At 39.7% G+C, this 19,345-nt stretch overlaps 1 protein-coding gene across 4 annotated transcripts in view; it reads left to right on the forward strand.

The window, feature by feature from the left end:
- CREB5 (cAMP responsive element binding protein 5) overlaps positions 1–19,345 on the forward strand; it is an 881,413-nt gene that overhangs the window by 199,011 nt on the left and 663,057 nt on the right. For 3 of the 4 annotated variants that reach the window (XM_029589189.1, XM_029589190.1, XM_029589192.1), the window contains exon 4: positions 3,628–3,749. In XM_029589189.1, the coding sequence (XP_029445049.1) occupies positions 3,628–3,749 (122 nt within the window). Of the gene's footprint in view, positions 1–3,627; positions 3,750–18,685; positions 18,788–19,345 lie in introns of those variants that run through there. The other variant, XM_029589193.1, reaches the window with a different exon arrangement.

Below are 19,345 nucleotides of genomic sequence, written 5' to 3' on the forward strand. Positions count from 1 at the left end.
ATGACACCATATATGGGACCGAGCATTGATGTTCTGACACAAACCTGGACTGACTCTAGCATTTCTTATAGCTTCACAATCACAAAACATTAGACTGACTACCCTATAGAACAGTGTTCTTTCTTTACTTACAATTCAGTATTTATTTTATTTAAAGTCTTTTCTATACCGTCGTTAAGCTATATGCCAACACAATGGTTCACAATAAGGCACATAAATTAATGCTTCCCTCTGTACTCACAGTTCAAATTTGTCTCAGCTCAGTAGTTGGACAGTGTTACGTTACAGGAGCTGCCTTCCTCATGGAGACCTGGGCCTGATCTGGTTATCCCCACCTAGATTTTAGCTCTTATTCCCTGTCTCTGGTTATGCCCTCTGAGCCCCACCTGCCCTGTAGGATCCCACCTATACAGCATGTTTTCCTTAAGGAATTTAAGGTGGTCCAGGTGTCTAACCTGGTCCTGCACAGGTAAATAGGGGAACCCTATGGGCACTGCCTCACGGGGACAATATGTAAATCTACAGCTTTAACACTAAACTTTCTAAAAGGAGAATTTGATAAAATGAAGAAAGTGGAAAAAAACTGAAAGGTGCAGCTACAAAGGTTAAGAGTTTATAACAGGTATGATATTGATTAAAAATACCATCTTAGAAGCCTAGTCCAAATGTATTCCACTCATTAAGAAAGGTGGAAGGAAAGCCAAATTACTGCCAGCTTGGTTAAAAGGTGAAGTGAAAGAGGATATCTTAGCTAAATAAAAAACTCCTTCAAAAATTGGAAGAAGGATCCAACTGAAGAAAATAGGAAAAAGCATAAGCACTGGCAAGTTAAATATAAAATGTTGATAAGACAGCCTAAGAGAGAATTTGAAAAGAATCTGACTTTAGAGGCAAAAACTTATAATTAAAACTTTCTAAAATATATCTGAAGCTGGATGCCTGTGAGGGAGTCGATTACACCATTAGATGATTGAGGGGTTAAAGGGGCATTTAGGGAAGATATGGTCATCGTGGAAAGAATACATGAATTATTTGTTTTAGTGTTTACAAATGAAGATGTTGGGAAGATACCTGTTTCAGAGACTGATTTCAAGGGAGATGATTCAGATGAACTGATCCAAATTGCAGTTAACCTGAAGATGTAGTAGGACAGATTGACAAACTGAAGAGTAGTAAATTGCCCAGACCAGATGGTATATTCCCCAGAGTTCTGAAAGAATTAAAAATTAAATTTCAGATGTATTATTAGTAATTTGTAACCTATCATTAAAATTGTCAATTGTACCTGAAGACTGGAAGGTGGCCAATGTAATCTCTGTATTTAAAAAGGGTTCCAGGGGAAATCCAGGAAACTATAGACCAGTAAGCCTGACTTCAGTGCCAGGAAAAATCATGGAACTATTCTAAACAACAAAATCACAGAAATTATAGATAGATATGGTTTAATGGGACACAGCCAGCATGAATTTACCCAAGAGAAGTTTTGCCTTACAAATCTGCTATATTTATTTTGAAGGAGTTAATAAACATGTTAATAATGGTGAGCTGGTAGATGTTTGGATTTTCAGAAGGCATTTGATAAAGTCCCCAATGAGAGATTTTTAAGAAAATTATAAAGTCATGGGATAGGCATTTATGTACTTTTGTAAATTGTAAACTGGTTAAAAGACAGGAAACAGTGTGTAGAATTAAATGGTCTGTTTTCTCAGTGGAGATAGGCAAACAATGGAGTGCCTCAGGGATCTGTACTTGTACAGGTGCTTTTTAATATATTTATAAATGATCTGGAAAGGGGAATGATGAATGAGGTGATCAACTTTATAGATGACACAAAATTATTCAGAATAGTTAAATCAGAAGTGAATTGTGATACATTACAGGAGGACCTTGCGAAACTGGAAGATTGGGCATCCAAATGGCATAAGAAATTTAACATGGACAATTGCAAAGTGGTGCATGTAAGGAAAAGTAACCCATATTATAGTCACATGATGTTAGGTTTTATGTTGGGAGTTACCACCCAGAAAAAAGATCTAGGCCTCATAGTGGTCAATTTAATGAAATCATTGGCTCAGTGTGCTGCAGCAGTCAAAAAAGCAGAATGTTAGGAGTTTTTAGGAAGGGAATGGTGAATAAAATGGGGAATGTCATGATACCTGTGTTTGGCTCCCTGGTGAGACCACACCTAGAGTATTGTGTTCAGTTTTGGTCACTGTATCTTAAAAAAGATATAGATGCACTGGAGAAGGGCAACCAAAATGATAAAGGGGATGGAATGGCTTCCCTATGAGGAAAGGCTAAAGAGGTTAGAAAAAGAGATGGCTGAACCCTTATATCTGTACATTTTGGGAGCATTTTTCTAATTTATATTCCACTTTTCACAACACTTCAAAGTGGATTACATTCAGGTACTGTTGGTATTTCTCTATCCCCAGAGGGCTTACAATCTAAGTTTGTACCTGAGGCAATGAAGGGTAAAGTGACTTGCCCAAGGTCACAAGGAGCAATAGTGGGACTCAAACCCTGATCGATAGCCCACTGCTCTAACCACTAGGCTACTCCTCCCCTCTTGCTCGTGTTGGTGCAAAATACACAAGGTACCTTTGCACCCATAAACCTGGCAGATTTCCAAAGAAAACTACCTAAGTAAGTAGTCATGCACATTGCACCTGCTGTGTCTGCGGCTGGCAGGAAGTAGAGCAAAATCCTATGCGGAGATTTGTAAATCAGCTCATGTATTTTCCCTCCTCCGATCTAGCCCTGTATCTGGGACAGCCCTTCCTCCACCCCCTTTCTTTTTTGCTGGTTTCACTAGGCAGGGATAGGGGGACAGGTTTTTACCTGGAGGAATCTAGCCAGGTAACTCATTAGAAAATTGCCTTCTTCAGGGTATATTTTCAAGAAGGCATCTAATTATAGAAGCACATGTGTCATTTTCAGCCTGCACAAACCAGACCAATCTTTAAGCACAAGCTAACTTCATATAGTTAGGATTGTTAGGCGGATAAAAAAAAACAACCCCCACACACATACATACTCTTAAGTCATCTCAAATGAGAGTGTAAAGTGTGTAAGCTGGCTACATGAACACATTTTTTTTTAAACTGATGTATGTGCATGATTTTCTCCTTCGACCAAGTTAGCCCCCTCCCCCCCAAATGCACATGAATTAAGATGGCTGAAAATTCACTCTGGACATATTCAGCCATTCTATCCATTTAACCCCTGTTTTTACTTACATAGATAAAGACTAAGCCTTTGAAAACATAGCATTTATTTATGTATTTATCTATTTATTTGGCCATTTTATATACCCCTTCAAAAGTCAGATGTTTCTCTATTTCCACTGATTCTCAGTATTCATTTCACATTTACAAATAATTTTGAAAAATATAACTGGGAAGAATAGGTTTTATGTGTGTGTGCGGTCAGACTACTTGCATAATGTTTTTTTGTCATGTGCTTTATTTCTCTTGCGTAAGAAAGTAACCCTTTCCATGAAGAAGGAACTTGGTGGCTGGGGGATATTCGGCTCGCATACCCACAGCAGGAATTCATGCTTTGAGCTGTATTGTTATCTTTAGTTACTGTGGATGATTCATCATGGTTTGTATTATTTATCCTCAGACCAGACGCCTACACCAACTCGGTTCTTGAAGAACTGTGATGAAGTGGGCCTCTTCAATGATATTGACTGCTCCCTGGAGCATGAGTTCAGGAAGGCACAAGAGGAAGAGAACAGCAAACGGGTATGTTGCTGTGGCACACTCAAATCTTTTTTTTTTTTTAACCTCTGTAGAGAGTTTAGTACTGCTGAATGCAAATAGCTACAATACAGTGCCTGCTAGAAACATTTTTTGGCAGTAAAACTTGGTGGAGCTGTATACTGACATGGCTTGTTTCCAGGTATTTTATTAGCAAATCAAATTTGCAAGGAGAAGCTGGAAACAGGTGAAAAAGGGCTGCTTGTTTCACAGGTGACCAGTTTTGGCGAACATAGTTGGTCAGTGGTCACCATCTATGTCTGACCAGGTGTCAGCACTATAGTAGGTGTACATGATCTTGGATCCTAACATGCACAACCAGTAAAGCGTGGAGAAGGTTTGCTATTATTTTATAGGATCACCATCCAGGTAAAACAGCTCAGTCTCGAGACTGAGTTGCCTACAGAAGCTTTATTTGTCAAGGTGCTTAATTGGACAATAAATCTATTGTACCATCCTTCAGGTGGTATAATGTCACAAATTACTAAGTTGGCCTAGTTTTTAGTTGGTCTACAGGTCAATTATGAAAATCTAATAATAACTGGCAACTTTAATCTGTATGTAGATTGCAATGTTTCCATATATGCAAAGGAATTGTTAACTATTATGATTGCCACAGACTTGACACAACTGATACAGACACAGATGAAGCTTGTCAAACTTTGGACCTGTTCTTTTTTTATGAAAGTTGTTAAGAATCTCAAAACCAAGATTTCCATGGATAGATTATGTAACGATTTTATTTAGGTAAGAATGTGCTCAGTTAAAAAAAATAGAAATTATAAAACTAAAAAGACAGGTCTCGAGTTGATATAGATGAGTTTCATCAGTGCTGGGATTTAATGGCTGTTTGCCCTGATGATGCGAATGCTGAAGATTCTGTTAATAATTGGTATGCTTCTCTTTCGAGCACATATGATATGGTGGCCTCATCTAAAATAGTTAACGCTAAAGAAAATCGAAAGCAAGCAGCTTAGTTTACTCAAGATCTGTAGAAAGAAAGGCAGATGCTTAGGAATTTGGAAAGATGGTGAAAAAACTATGATTCTAGGAATAAGATGTTGTATAGCAACAGTGTTAGCTGATTACAAGGCGAAATGCCAACATACAAGGCAGGATTCTTTCACCTTTAAGTTTTCTAAGTCAATTATTCATTCTCAAGAGTTATTATATATTGTGAAAAATCTAGTTTCTGCACCAAAATCAGATAATGATATTCCAACTGATTGTGATACTATTGCTAGCCATTTTGAAGAGAACGTGAAGAAGCTCCAAAACAGGTTTGCAGAATGTAGCAAATAGAATAATGTTAGTCCAGCAAACACTGATCTGCATATTATTTGGCCTGACTTTAGGCAGGTAACACAGGAAGATGTGCAGTCAGCTATTTCACAATTGAAATCCACACGTTCATGTTTAGATCCATGACCTTTTGGTATAGTGAGGGGATGAAAGGATGTTTTCTGTGACTATGTAAGCCAAATAATTAATAAATCCCTGAATGAAGGACATATTGGAAATATGTTGAAGATGTTGACAGTGAAACCAGTTCATAAGAAATTAGTGCTTTCTGTGGATGTGGTCTCAAATTATCACCCTATCTACCCTACCGTCTTTGGTGAAGGTGCTAAAAATGTGTGTGTTGAAGTAATTGGAAAATCTTATAGATGAACATAATATTTTAGATCTTTGACAGTATGGGTTTAGGAAGGCCCATGAGACCAAAACATTAGGGACCTCATTTCCAGATGCATTGTATTGAACCTTAGATAATGGCATGTCGGATGTACTAATGCAACTTGAAATATCAGCAGCCTTTGACATAGTGAGTGAAATATTATTCACTTGTCTTCGCTCACGTGCAATTGGGGGAGCAGTTCTCAGGTGGTTTTTACCTTGTTCCTTTAGGAAAGAAAGCACAAGTCCGGATGGGGAATACATTTTCAGCCTGACCTCAGGGGTGCCTCAGAGGTCGGCATTGTCGTCGGTGCTATTTAACTTTTATATTCGACCCCAGGAGGAATTGCTGTAATGTTGGGATTGACCTTTTTCTTCTGTGCTGATGGCATTCAGGTTTTTTAAATTCCTTGTAATACAGATGGTTCTGCAAAACTGTTTTGAGACTCTTAATAACTGGCTGCATCTAAATAAGTTGGTTCTGAACATATACAGTTTAAAACTGTGGTTTTATGGATTGGTGAGTGCTAACCAGAAATGTAACAGAAATAGCATTTGATGATTTTACATTGTCCATTTCATTTCAAGCGAGAAATTTGGGTATAATACGTAATTCAAATTGTTCTTTGAAGTCCCAAATTAAAAATGTTGCCAGGGCGGCATTTTTTAAGTTGATGATATTGAGACATCTGAAATATTATATGTCAGTGGCCAACTTTAGAACAGTATTACAGGATTTAGTCATTACTGTAATGTTCCTTATATAGGATTGCCAAATCACTTACAGGGAGATGCATAAAGCCATGTTAGGGCATTGTCGCATGCTAAAATGTGATAATGAGTAATATTATGTGATGCTTATCGCACTATGCGTTGGTATTAAAATATGCAAAGTAGTATGCAAATTATGTAAAAGTATGCAAATGAGGGATTCACCCCCAGATCACGATAAATTATTGCGTAATAAAGACAGAATTAATGTGGGAAATAACACCTTTTTCATTTGCAATACGCTGGAAAAAAATACATTTTATTGCGTGACTGAGGAATTTATCAGACGCGATAAAATGCGGCCTTCTCTGACACACTTACACAAGCCTGCTGAATCAATACAAAAACATTTTGCAACCTGCCCTGTCTCCTAAGCCAGAATGTTAGATGGCAGTTTAATTGTATTGGGACACTAGCTGCTTCGGACAGCTCAACTATAATACCAACAGGGAAGGGAGGTTAGAATGCAGGTAGAGCAGGATGGGCCACGTCATGGCTTGCTGTGCAGGAGGGCTGTACAGGACACATGTATTTCATCCCTGCATCACATTGCTGGGGATGCCAGAGGACCACATGAAGAGGAATTGCCTGAGCTCTCAGGCCATCAGGGATTTATATGAACAACTCCAGGGGATCTGGATCTGCTCACAGAAAGGTCCCATGCTATACCAGGCCTAACCAAACTTTTGGCCACCCTGCATTTCATGGCTTCTGGCTCATTCCAAACAACAGTTGATGGGGGTATGTCATAAACATCTTTTTCCCACTGTCTGCGCCAAATGAGGGACTCACCCCCAGATCACGATATCAGCAAGGGTGTGATGTGATCGAATTTCCTTGTTCCTATTAATAGTTTTGCTGCGGCAATTTGTAGTAAATGAGTTTTTTTATTTGACAATTAGGAATTCCCAGTAATAGGGAGTTACAGTAGTCTGTGTTTGAGAAGATGAGTGTTTTTTGGACCGTATGGAAATCTTCAAAAGTTAGCATAGTTTTCTGTCTATGTAGTATGCGCAGCTTTGCGTAGCCTGAATTAATTACTTTATTTATGTTCTTTTTCATTGTGAGGTTTTCATCTAACTGGATTCCTAAGTCCCTCACTTGATTAGCGGGTGTGATTTGAAAATGACCCAGGTCTAGGGGTGGAGGTTTAACTATAGAGGAGTTTCTCCTTAACCAAATGATTGAAGGGTTTTTTTTGTGTTTAGTGTTAGTTTGAGTTGGGATAGTTCTTGCTGTATTGCATTCATGTATTTTGAGAGTGTCAATGCTGTATTTTCAAATCATTTGGTGAGTGAAATGTAGAACTGAAGGTCATCGGCATATAAGAAGAAGGTTAGTCCTAATTCTGCCAGCAATTTGCACAGAGGAAGCATATAAATGTACAATAGTGTTAAACCCTGGGGGACACCTGTATTGATAGGGAATGTGTCAGTTTGACTTGAAATGTCCTATTTGATAGGAAGGAAGAGAATCATTCGAGAGCACTACTGTCTATTTCAGTTTTTCTCAGTTGATAGCATAGTAAGATATGGTCTCCAGTGTTGAAGGATGCAGAAAGGTCAATTAGAACCAGAATATAGGATTCATCATTGTTATATCCCCGTAGTATAGGGGCCATTAAAGATATGAGTAAAGTCTTGGTTGAGCGATTTTTTTCTGAATCCGAATTGGTTTGGATATAGAATATCATGGTCTTCTAGGTGGTTTTCCAGATGAGATAACACTGCTTTTTCAAGGACTTTTGAGAGAAAAGACAAGTTGGACATTGGTCGATAGTTGTCCCAATAATCAATTCTACCTGTTTTATTTTTTAGGATTGGTTTTATCACAACTTGTTTTGCCCCATCTGGTACTAATCCTTCAGAGAGCGAGTGATTGATTATGGTTGCAATTGTTGGAGTGATTACGCTGTGTACTAGTTTCAAGGAACTTGCTGGAATTGGGTCACGTGGGTGAATTGCGGGGTTAATTTTTGTTATGATTTGACTGATTTGAAGTTTAGATGCTCTGTCGAATGTGGTCCATTTAGCCTGTTCATGTTTTTCTTCAGGTTCTTTTATTGGTGGGCCAGTGGAGAATTGTATTTTTAACCTATTGATTTTGTCTAATAAATAAATGGCATATTCATTGCAGGCATTCTTTGAGAAGTAGTGGTTACTCATTATGGTGAAAGACAGGTTCTTGATTAAGTGTTTAATGACTTTGAAAAGCAATTTGGAATTAAACATTACCACATGAATCTGTTTAGCATAGTAGTCATTTTTTGCTTTGTTAGTGCTCAGTATTTTGTTGGGAGGGATCTGTATTTTCCTAGGGATTCTGCAGTCAGACATTTTTGCCATTGTTTCTCAGTTTTTCTCAGTTTCTGTTTAGTGCGTCTTAATTTGTCATTGTACCATGGCTTCTTTTGTTTTGTGGTGTTCTGTTCTTTTTGGAATGTTCTTATCTATATTGGGCTTATGTTTTCAGCTATTTCGTTGAGTATTATAACCCAAGTATCAAAAGCAGAAGAGACATTAGCTTAATTAAAATCAATTAGCTTATTTTTAATTGCTTCTGCAAGTATATCTGATTCAATCTTTTTTCTGAAAGTGAAGGTTTGATTATTATTTAGAATTTTTTTCATTGGGTTGAGGAAGGTTATTTCCGCTTATTAGTTGGTGATCAGACCAGGGCAATGTAGTGTGAGAAGTATTGATAAGACAATTATTGTGACTGGCAAATACTAGATCTAGGATATGTCCCGCTTTATGAGTGTGGTTAGAAACAAACTGTGACCATCCCATTGCTTCCATTGTTTCTAAAATTATTTTACATACTGTAGTTTTTGGTGTTCTATCTACATGTAGGTTAAAGTCTCCTACTTTAAGGGTAGAATCAGGTGATGGAAATGCTTTAGTGAATAATTCGATTAGAGGTGAGCAGTCTTTCTGAAGTATTCCTGGTGGGCAATAGACCATTCCTAAGTTTAGTTGTGGTGATTTTAGTATCGCCACCTCATAGGGAGAGATAATCTTTACTTTGTATGGTATAAGTTTAAGGAAAAAGCTGATAATCACTGACCTTATATGTTATATGCAGATTCACCAGCTGACAGCCATGTGCATGCGAACTAATCCACATGTGACATCTGAATCATATGCGCAGATCGGAATGGCATGTACATAGAATAAACAATGTATACATCAGTTTCTGAGACAGTGATGACATCTGAGTGCACACATAGTAGTCCTTCACTTATACCCTTTATCAAAGCACATCTCCAGTCTCGCTGTACTCACATGTTTTATGTGAGTGCAACATGTTTCATGTTTCATGTGGGTTGCACATAACCATGCACAGCAGGGCCCAGCTACACTTATATAAGCAAACAGTCAAGTCTTATGTATAGATCCAGAGTGCCGTGGCCGTTAGTCTGACATGTGTAATGTTAGTTGCACAGCGTATATTGCTGTTCTGTCCATCTGAAGCCAGAATTGGGAATCGGATGGTGTCATGACTTTACATTCTCTGTATTGAAACCTCTTCAATGTAAAGGCCATAGTTTATTAACAATAATGGCACCCATATGTGGCAGAAAAAAGGTTCACCTCATTGAACCAATGGTAAAGCAGTGTGAGAACCTAGAAAACATCCCAAATATGTAACAGGTACCCAGTGGGAAATAATCAGATATTAGGGCCATGCTAGGGCCTTTGCCAGCCCATCTCAAGGCTATGCATATATTCCTAGCTCCTGTACATAAAGAGAGAAGGCAAGAGTAGTTTCTTCAGCCCGATGGCTTGTATCAGTTGAGGACTCCAGGGGACGCATGCTCTCATCATCATCATCATTAGCATCATCCAAACAGAGGTGGACATTTTTAGGGATATATATATCTGAGGCCCTTGGTTTTGCATGTGGCTGGCACACAGGAGTTGGAAAGGTTCCTACATAACCTGTGCCAACATAGCAGATTGGCAGCCCTGTAGGATGTGTCTTCTTTGGTGTTTGTACATCTTAGGAACAATGGCAAATGCGCTGATCGACTATACATCAGCTCTATATCTAGTGTTAAGGCAAAAGAAGGACTGTTCAACTCCTAAGCTAATGAGTGGACAACAGGCCTCTTTCTGAGGATTGCCACAATGATACATGCATTGGCAAAAAGCTCTCATGCGTACAGTATAATGTGGAAAGTGTGATGTCCTCTGCACATTCATTGATGTATTATTGAAATACTTGCTTTTGTGATTCACTGGAGGTGACTATGTTCATTACAAGAAAGAATCAGCTAGTTTATGTGCTTGCAACAGATGTTTGTCAGGCTGAATGGTGTAGAAAATAATATCTGGTTAGTTCTCGGCTACATAATTTGTAGGTAAGGACAAGCTTGGCCTGGACATCATCGACGTTTCATGATAGCCTGGCCTCAAACTGTAAATGATAGCCTTTATAGGCCTCCAAAGTCCATTAGAAAGTCTGTAAACTGTTAACTAACATATGTTTGAGTGCCTTCTATAAGAGAAGGACTGTGCTGCTGATGTACCATTGCTATTTATGAATGCCCTTTGTATCAAAATACTGTGTCTTGTTAATAGAATACTTGTATGGTAGTGCTGCATAGCATTACATGTCACCTACTCCTATGCTAGGAGTATCAGTGGTGCTGTTTCTTGACAAATCGTGTATGTACAGTGTCAAAGATGGCAAGAAAGACTTGTAGCCTCAGGAGGCCTAAACCAAAGCTATACAGCACATCACTTATTCATTCATTCATTCATTTATTTATTGAAATATTTATAATACTCAAATATCAAATATCAAATTTGGTTATCCTGATGGATTAGTATGATTGTGTGTGTCCTGCAAGCTGTTCAGGTAGGCCCATTGTGTTCCTGACCCACATCAGTGTCAAGATCCAATACCCTTTGCCAGGTTTCTTTGTGGGTGGGCTGGGGAAAGGAGCTGTATAACTTGGGATGGACCAAGGGGGGTGCGGCTTACTCAGCAGCTTGCCCAGAGATGGAAGGATGCTGTATGTTGGCACACAAGCCAGGAAGACTACCAACCTTCTGGCCTGTGCCAGGGAACAGTCCCAGCTGCTATGTGGCCCATGTCCTGGGACAGAGCTAGCATACAGAGAGCACAGCTGTTGTGCTTCCATGAGGAATATCATGGAGACAAAGGGGGTCTAGAATGTGGCAAAAGGCCTATGAGAATATTGACTAGGGTTGAAAAGAGGGAAGAGATGTCAAAAGAGGAAACTGGGCTAACATGTCTAACTTTCAACAAAGGTAGGGCTACACAGAGAAGACCCAAGGAGGGCCAGCCACCAAGACACATACACAAATAAAGTGATATGGAGGTCAGAGAGGTCAAAGTAACACCTAAGAATACACATTTTTGTGCATGGTATTATGTTATTCTTGTCAGCTGACAGATTTTTGTCATGCCAGCAAGTACCTAAGACTTGGGCCCACTTATATAGGAGTGAGACCTCTGTGGTAGGGTGGGTCATGGAAAGTGTGTGTGTGTCTGTGTCTGTGTGTCTGTCTGGCATGCTTTATGTATATATGTGTGGTGTATGTCTCAGCAAGTGCTGTGGTATGTAAGTCTGTATTTATATATGTGTCTGAGTGTGGTGCATGGGTTGGGCTTTTCCTCATGAGCATGCCAATGCAGAAACCTGAGTATTCAAAGTGTGTGCATCTAAATAGTGCACACTTGCTTTATCTACAATCTATAATGGGGTTCCACTCTTAATAATATGTGGAACCAATCAGCTAATGTGCAGCCTTTTAGAACAAAAGCTCACCCATTCTACCATGAGATTACATTTTGGCCTTATGAAGTTTTGCTATCCATAAGGGAGGTGGATGATGGCATAGCCAGTGTATGAGCTATGCATCCAGTTCCACTTTGCTGAATGAGTAGGGAGTTCTCTGGATATCTGGCTGTATTTGTCACCATGTGGGCTGGTCATTACAACTCCAATAATGTCGGTTGTGAACAGTGCCACACACGCAGAGATGTACATACATATGAGGCAATGAATATGGTTCGTTTCATTCAGTGGGGGCCCCCGAATTGCCCTTATTTGTAGCGTTTTTAAATTTTGTTTGAAACAAATGCACATCCCTAATGACCAGGTGGACATCGTCATACTTTCTACCACCCTTGCACTGCTTTTATTTGTACATATGTAGATATGGGTTAAGTATGTCTCATATATTTGTAGAAAATTCCTTATGTGCATATATTTTATTTATTTATTTAGAACTTTTTTATACCGGCATTCATAAGCATAATCACATCGGTTTACAGATCAATGGGGATAAACCAAAAGATGAGAAATTGATTTATAAAGTTACAATTAACAAGGGGTCAAAGGAACAAGTAGGGAGTATTAGAGGGTCAAGCGGACCTAGGTAATGAGAGTAGAAGATAGTATAACCAATAAATAGAAGTAGATCACTTAACCATAACTAGAATAGTTTAACCATAACTAGATAGTTTAACCAATAAATAGAGTTGGGCTTGATGAGGATAGGGGAGAGCTAGGTCTTGAAGGAATGAGCTGCAGGGTGAGGGGAGGGAGGGGAAGGGGGAGGGATGTTATGAAAGAGGGATGGAGGTTGAAGTTAGTTATAGCCCCTGTTTAAACAGCCACATTTTTAGGTTTTTTTTTAATGTTTTGATGTATTGTTCTTGGCGTAGTTCGGGTGGCATAGAATTCCAAATCGTTGGGCCTGCTGTGGAGAACGCACGTTCTTTGGTGGAGATGTGCTGAGTGAGTTTATGCGAGGGAATAGACAAGGAGCCTTTGTTGGCGGATCTAGTCGGTCTATTGGAGGAGTGATATTGTAGGGAGTCATTAAGCCAGTAAGAGTTTTGATTGTGAAGGGATTTGTGGATAAGTGTGAAGGCCTTGTGGAGTATTCTAGAGGGGATGGGGAGCCAATGTAGCAGGCCGATACAGTACAGTGTGCTCCGATGGAGTGCACTGTTAACCCACGTTTGTATGCACGTTTTCGACGCGCTAGCTTTACCCTTTATTCAGTAAAGAGTAATAGTGCGTCGAAAACGTGCATCCAAACCCCCCCCCCCGAAACTAATAGCGCCCGTAACATGCAAATGCATGTTTATGGCCCTATCAGTTATTCATGCGTGATACAGAAAGTAAAATGTGCAGCCAAGCCGCACATTTTACTTTCAGAAATTAGCGCCTACCCAAAGATAGGCATTAATTTCTCTCGGCACCGGGAAAGTGTACAGAAAAGCAGTAAAAACTGCTTTTCTGTACATCCTCAGACTTAATATCATGGCAATATTAAGTCGGAGGTCCCAAAAGTTTAAAATAATAATAAAAAAAAAAATTAAAATTGGCCGGCAGCTCGCGGGTTGAAAACCGGACGCTCAATTTTGCCGGCATCCGGTTTCTGAACCCGTGGCTGTCAGCGGGTTTGAGAACCGACGCCGGCAAAATTGAACGTCAGCTGTCAAACCCGGTGACAGCCGCTGCTCCTGTCCAAAAAGAGGCGCTAGGGACGCACTAGTGTCTCTAGCGCCTCTTTTTACCGTGGGCCCTAATTTGAATAAATTATTTTTCTGAAGCGCGCGCACAGGAGAGTGGTCTGTGCATGCGCCGGGAGAGCAGGCGCTCACCCGCTCTCCTGCGATTTTTACTGTATCGGCCAGTAGGTCTCTAAGGATTGGAGTGATGTGGTCTATTCTGCAAGAATTGGTGAGGATTCTAGCTGCTGTGTTTTGCAGCATTTGGAGCGGTTTGATGGAAACAGGAGGGAGGCCTAGGAGAAGAGTATTGCAGTAATCAATCTTAGAAAATAGAGTCCCTTGGAGGACAGTCCTGAAATCGTTGTAATGGAGGAGTGGTCTTATTTTCTTAAGGATGTGCAGTTTGTAGAAACATTCTTTAGTGGTGTCATTGATAAATATTTTTAAGTTCTGTATATCTGTAGGCAAGAAGATTTCCCCAGCCATCTATACTGTTTCAATGCAGTGATAACAACCCAGCAAATGAGTTGGCACTTTAAGTGTAATGGTAATGAATGTGGACTTTCTTATACCTAAGGGTTACTGTAAGGAGCAGACTTATTTAAAAAAACAAAAATGCCTCCCATTCAATGGCTTTATTCAAACCTTTAGGGTACACTGTGCCCCACTGGTAGATGTAGCTTTGTTCCCTTTTTTGTAACTGAAGGGAAATATTGCCCCCACTTGTCAAACTGAGTTGCTGTATCACAAAAAATGTTAAGTCTTGGAGAGAATGATTGTGCTCAGTCCATTGTTGAACTATCGGGACTTCCATTGTCCTGGTATGGATGCAACTTGCATGTTGGATCATTCTGGTTTTTATAGCTCTCTTGGTGTGGCCAAAGTAAATTTTGTCGCAGAGGCAATACTATTGCATAGATTACTTGTTTGGAGTTGCATGTATAATGTCCACGAAGGTAATGGGTTCTGGTGCTATTGGGAAAAGTAAGTTGTTGGATCTGTGTTGTGTGAGACTGCACATGACACTTTTGCCACATGTGAATTGACTCCTAGGTGTCCAACTGGATGTGGGTGTCTCTATGTATTTATAAACATATCCCGTAGATTTCAGCCTCTTAGATTCGCAAAAATGGAGGTCTCCTGAAAAGGAGTATGGTCAGATAGTATATTCCAATTTTTTTTTAATGATTTTTTGGGCTTCACTTGTGCGGGTGGAATAAGGCAATACACATGCCATTCTAAGTGCGGGTTCTTTCTGTGATGGTTGTAGTAGCCACTCTCTATTGGCATACAATGCTCATTTGAATGGTCATTTGATAATTCGGTGAGGAAACGTCTCTGTAAAGATTTGTTCTTCATGTTGTCTGCTTCAGTGATGTATTCTTCCATTGAGAAGCATATCCGCCGGAGGCGGACGAATTGGCCCATTGGGATGTTCTCTTTCAAATGTGTAGGATGGTGGCTTTAAAATGATAAAAGTGAATTTCTGTCTGTTTCTTTGTGGTGAATAGTAGTTTGCAATTTTTATTCCTGTTTGTAAACGATCATGTCCAAAAAAGAAATTTTTTGTGGATTATTGCAAAATGAAAACTGCAGATTTGCATCCTGCTGGTTCAGCCACCCTTCAAACTCTAGAAGATGTTCGAACGAAGAAGTCCAAATGAACAAAACGTCATCAATGAATCTGACCCACAACCTAAAGTGTTGCCAAAAAGAAGAGGTATAGACGTGTGTTTCTTCAAATTTCGATACATAAAGGCATGCTACCGAAGGCGCCCATTGCTGTGCCTTTGATTTGATGAAATAAACTGTTCTGGAATTGAAAAAGGTTTTTTGTTAGGGCTATAGCCACAAAATCTGTCACAAATCGTTGATAGCCAGCTGATAAGTCAGTGTTCTGTAATGACTCTTTGATAATCTATATGACTGCCGATTGTGGAATATTAGTGTACAGTGCTGCTTATCTGCTGTCACCAACCAACCACTCCGTTCTGGCACTCATCAAGTTTCTGAATGAAGTGGGTGGAATCTCTAATAATTTGTGTAGAGACATCAGTGGATTAAAAAATGAGTCCATATATATGCCCTATATAATGGGCTTTCCAGGAGGATCTTGTAGAGATTTGTGTATCATGGGTACCAAGTAAAAATTAGGGGTAACTGGATGTTTTTGAAGCAGAAACTCAAACTCTTTGTTATTAATACAATTTTGCTGTTTACCTGATTGTAGAATAACTGAGATGTCTTGGTTTAGCTGCTCACTTGGGTCCTCTGTTAATAGAATATAGAAACATTCATCCCAAAGTTGTCGTAGTTTCTTCTGCTTCGTATTTAGTTTGGTCCATAACCACCACTCCTCCTCCTATATCTGCTGGGCATATCACAATAGAGTTGTCATTTTGTAAAGCTTTGCATGCCATAATTTCTTGTTTGCTATAATTGTGAAAAGGTTTGCACACTTTCTTTTCCTTCTGCCCTAAATCATGTAATACTAGTTTTTAAAAAATGTGGATCATAGGGTCCGGTGCTCCGGGAGGGCCCCAGACTGGTTTTGATGCAAAGCGTTCTGTTCTAGATGTATTGACATCATTGGCAAATAAATTTGCCACTTTTAATTTACAAATAAATTTGTGTATATAAGACCACATTGTACATGGGTCATATACGTTAGTGCGGACAAAAGATAAACCCTTCTGTAAGACATTAATTTCTACTGAGGATAAAGGACATGAAGATAAATTGAAAACTGAGCCACTGTTTACTGGGATGATTGAGTCATCTGACTTATTTGTGTCGGTTTCCCCGGGATCCTATCTTTCCATCTGGTTTCTTTATCTCTGTGCCACTCCTCAAACTGGTAGCTGTCTCTAAAAAAGAAAAATCTTCCTGTCTATTGGCATTGTGGATAAGATTATTGTCATTATGGGTAAACTTAAAGCGTACCTGCTTATTTGTGCTGTGTGCAGAGCGATCTACAGAGTGTGTCTCTGAGGAGTCACCAGAAGTGTCAAAAGATCTAAAGGACAGAGAGTTTGCTGTTGTTCATCCAATTATACGCGAATCCCCTAGTGTAATTTGCTTCATCTCTCTTGATCTTTTTAATTTTATTGCTCTTAAGCTGATTGTGAAATTAATCTAGATTTGTCTGGATCTGAGCTGTCTTATTGGTGAAATTATCTGGTCCTATCCCTGACTTGAGTTTCTCAATTTGTTGAAGTAGTTTATTTTTCATGTCTATAATAGTCTCATTTGTGGTAGAAATAATTAGTATCATTAAATCATATGAGCGTTTATTAAGTATAGCTGTCCACTTGGATATAAAGGATTCATTAGCTAAGTGCAGAAAAGGTTCCTTGTGAATACGTAAGCCTCTGGGAATCCTTTTGACCCTACAGTATTCATTTAATGTAGCTGAATGGAGCTCTGCCCTTATAATTCTTTTCTGTAATTGGTTAACTGACATCCAATTAGTGTCGCCAGGGTGTTCGGCCAAATCAGTATCAAAAAGCCTAATTCCTGCTAACACTGTGGTAGCTTCTTGTTTAGAAAAACTAAACATGTCAAATTCAGGGGTGTTTGCCATAATGCCACTAAATGTCACTATACAGTATATTGGATCTAGGCTTTAAATGAAATAAAAATGGTATGTGGATACCTAAAATGGTATATCCAGAGAACCCTAAAATAGGGTAAGTAACACCACTAATGTTTTAAATGATTTGAAAGATGATTAATGTTGCAAGTTTTATTACACAATGGCAAAGAATATCAAAACTATTCAAAAAGATGGCTGGGGAAATCTTGCCTACAGACAAGAAAAGATTCTTAGAACATTGGAAGTCCAAATCAGCATAATTAGGAATGTACAATGGAAGACAGTACTCGCAAGAATTTCTGCAGTTGTAGCTCTCTACAGGGGTCAAGAAAACGTTATACAAATTGATCTTGAGGAGCCCTGTGTCTGAAGCTTTCCACAGGGGTCAGTAAAGTTCTATACAAATGACCACCAGATACAAACAAACAGCTAAGAGCCCTGTTTGACACTAACATCACAGATTCTGTACAGCAAAGAGGCATTGAAGTCTGCTCCAAATACAGTTCCAGCAAAGAGACTTGAAAAGTTTTCCAACAGGTTAAGAAGGTAACATAGTTTTATAACTCCTTGTTAAACTGTAGCCACGCATCCAAGTTAGGTATAGCTTTGGTAAACAGATGAAGAACAGTCTATTTAATATACTGAGCAGTTATTACAACACTGTGGCTACCAATAAGAAGTGAAAGGCATAGCTTATGGTCTTGTACTTTAAATATTTAACGGTTCTCATTAGTTAAGAGTTCAATCAAGCAGGGGTTTCAGAACTAACAAATCAATATGCATGAGACAGCTTTGCATGCTCTGCCTCCATTGTATGCAAATCTATTTCATGCATATTCATTGTGGACATCCTAAAAATCTGGCCTATTTGTGGCTTTTGAGGATTAGAGTTGGCTACCCCTTTTGTATGCTCTGAGGCAATGTGTCCTCTCTATGCTCCATACCTCCTTGCTTTTTCTGATGTCACACAGCAGCCTATACAAGCTTTACATATAAGCTACTTTCAAGGATAACACTGTGTTCCAGGAGGCTGTAACTACACAACACGCATTTTTCTCTGTAACACTGTGACGGGGTCTCTGTCCCAAACCAGAACCGTCAGGTAAAGACCCAGGAACCAAAGATTCAGGAGAAGGGGGGAAGGAAAATAGGGCAACACCTGGCTAGAGACGTCCCTTGGTTCCTTCCCCCTGAGGTTGTGGATCCAGAGGAGCCACAGGTGTGGGAAATTAAGGGTGGAGCTGGTGAGGCCAATCCATGGTTTCAGGGGGAGGGCCACAGTGAGGAGGGGCTGTTCCGAGCCAACCAGCTGTGAGTGGAGGAGGAGTCTCTGGAGGATAAAAAGGTCGACCTGGGAGAGCAGTCTCTGTCTCCTGCCGGGGACAGAGGAGGAAGGAACAGGCTGCCTGGCTGCTCTGGGAAACTTGGACACTGGATATCCCCGATGGTGTGAAGGACTGCAACCACTATCACAAGGAAGGTGAGTGCGGGGACTTCTGTTGGTTTGGACTTACGATAAAGACACTTTACCTAGAGAACTCCAAGTGGGTGGTTGTATCCTGGGATGAGAAAAACCATCCCAAGAGATACGGTGGGTAGTGGCAGTTAGGCCCAGCAGGGCCAGACTTTTGAACATTGGATTTGTTGTTTAAAGATGGACTTTTGAAGATAGACTTCAGAAACTGAGTTGCTAGCTCAGTGGGGAAGGCATCTGCCTCCCATCCAGGTGGAGGAGGTTCAAACCCCACCTGAGGACTTTGTAAAGAAAAGTAACTTTAACAACTATTGGAGTTCCTGAGTGACCAGGGCAGCTCATTCAGGGATTGGATCCTGGAAAGGACCCAATTAACACAGTGCAGACCAGTGAAAGTGTCACAAACACATTAAAAAGCTAATGTAACTCATACCTTTAAGGGACCCAATTTTATTTCTTGTGGGATCATTTGTGTCATTCCACCTAAGACCAGACAAGGGTTACATGTACATTGTCTACTCTATGGGTCTGGCTCCTGCAGCTGAAAAGTAATGGTAATTTTCA

The sequence above is a fragment of the Rhinatrema bivittatum genome, chromosome 2 (assembly GCF_901001135.1).
Source record: "Rhinatrema bivittatum chromosome 2, aRhiBiv1.1, whole genome shotgun sequence".
Classification (NCBI taxonomy): domain Eukaryota; kingdom Metazoa; phylum Chordata; class Amphibia; order Gymnophiona; family Rhinatrematidae; genus Rhinatrema; species Rhinatrema bivittatum.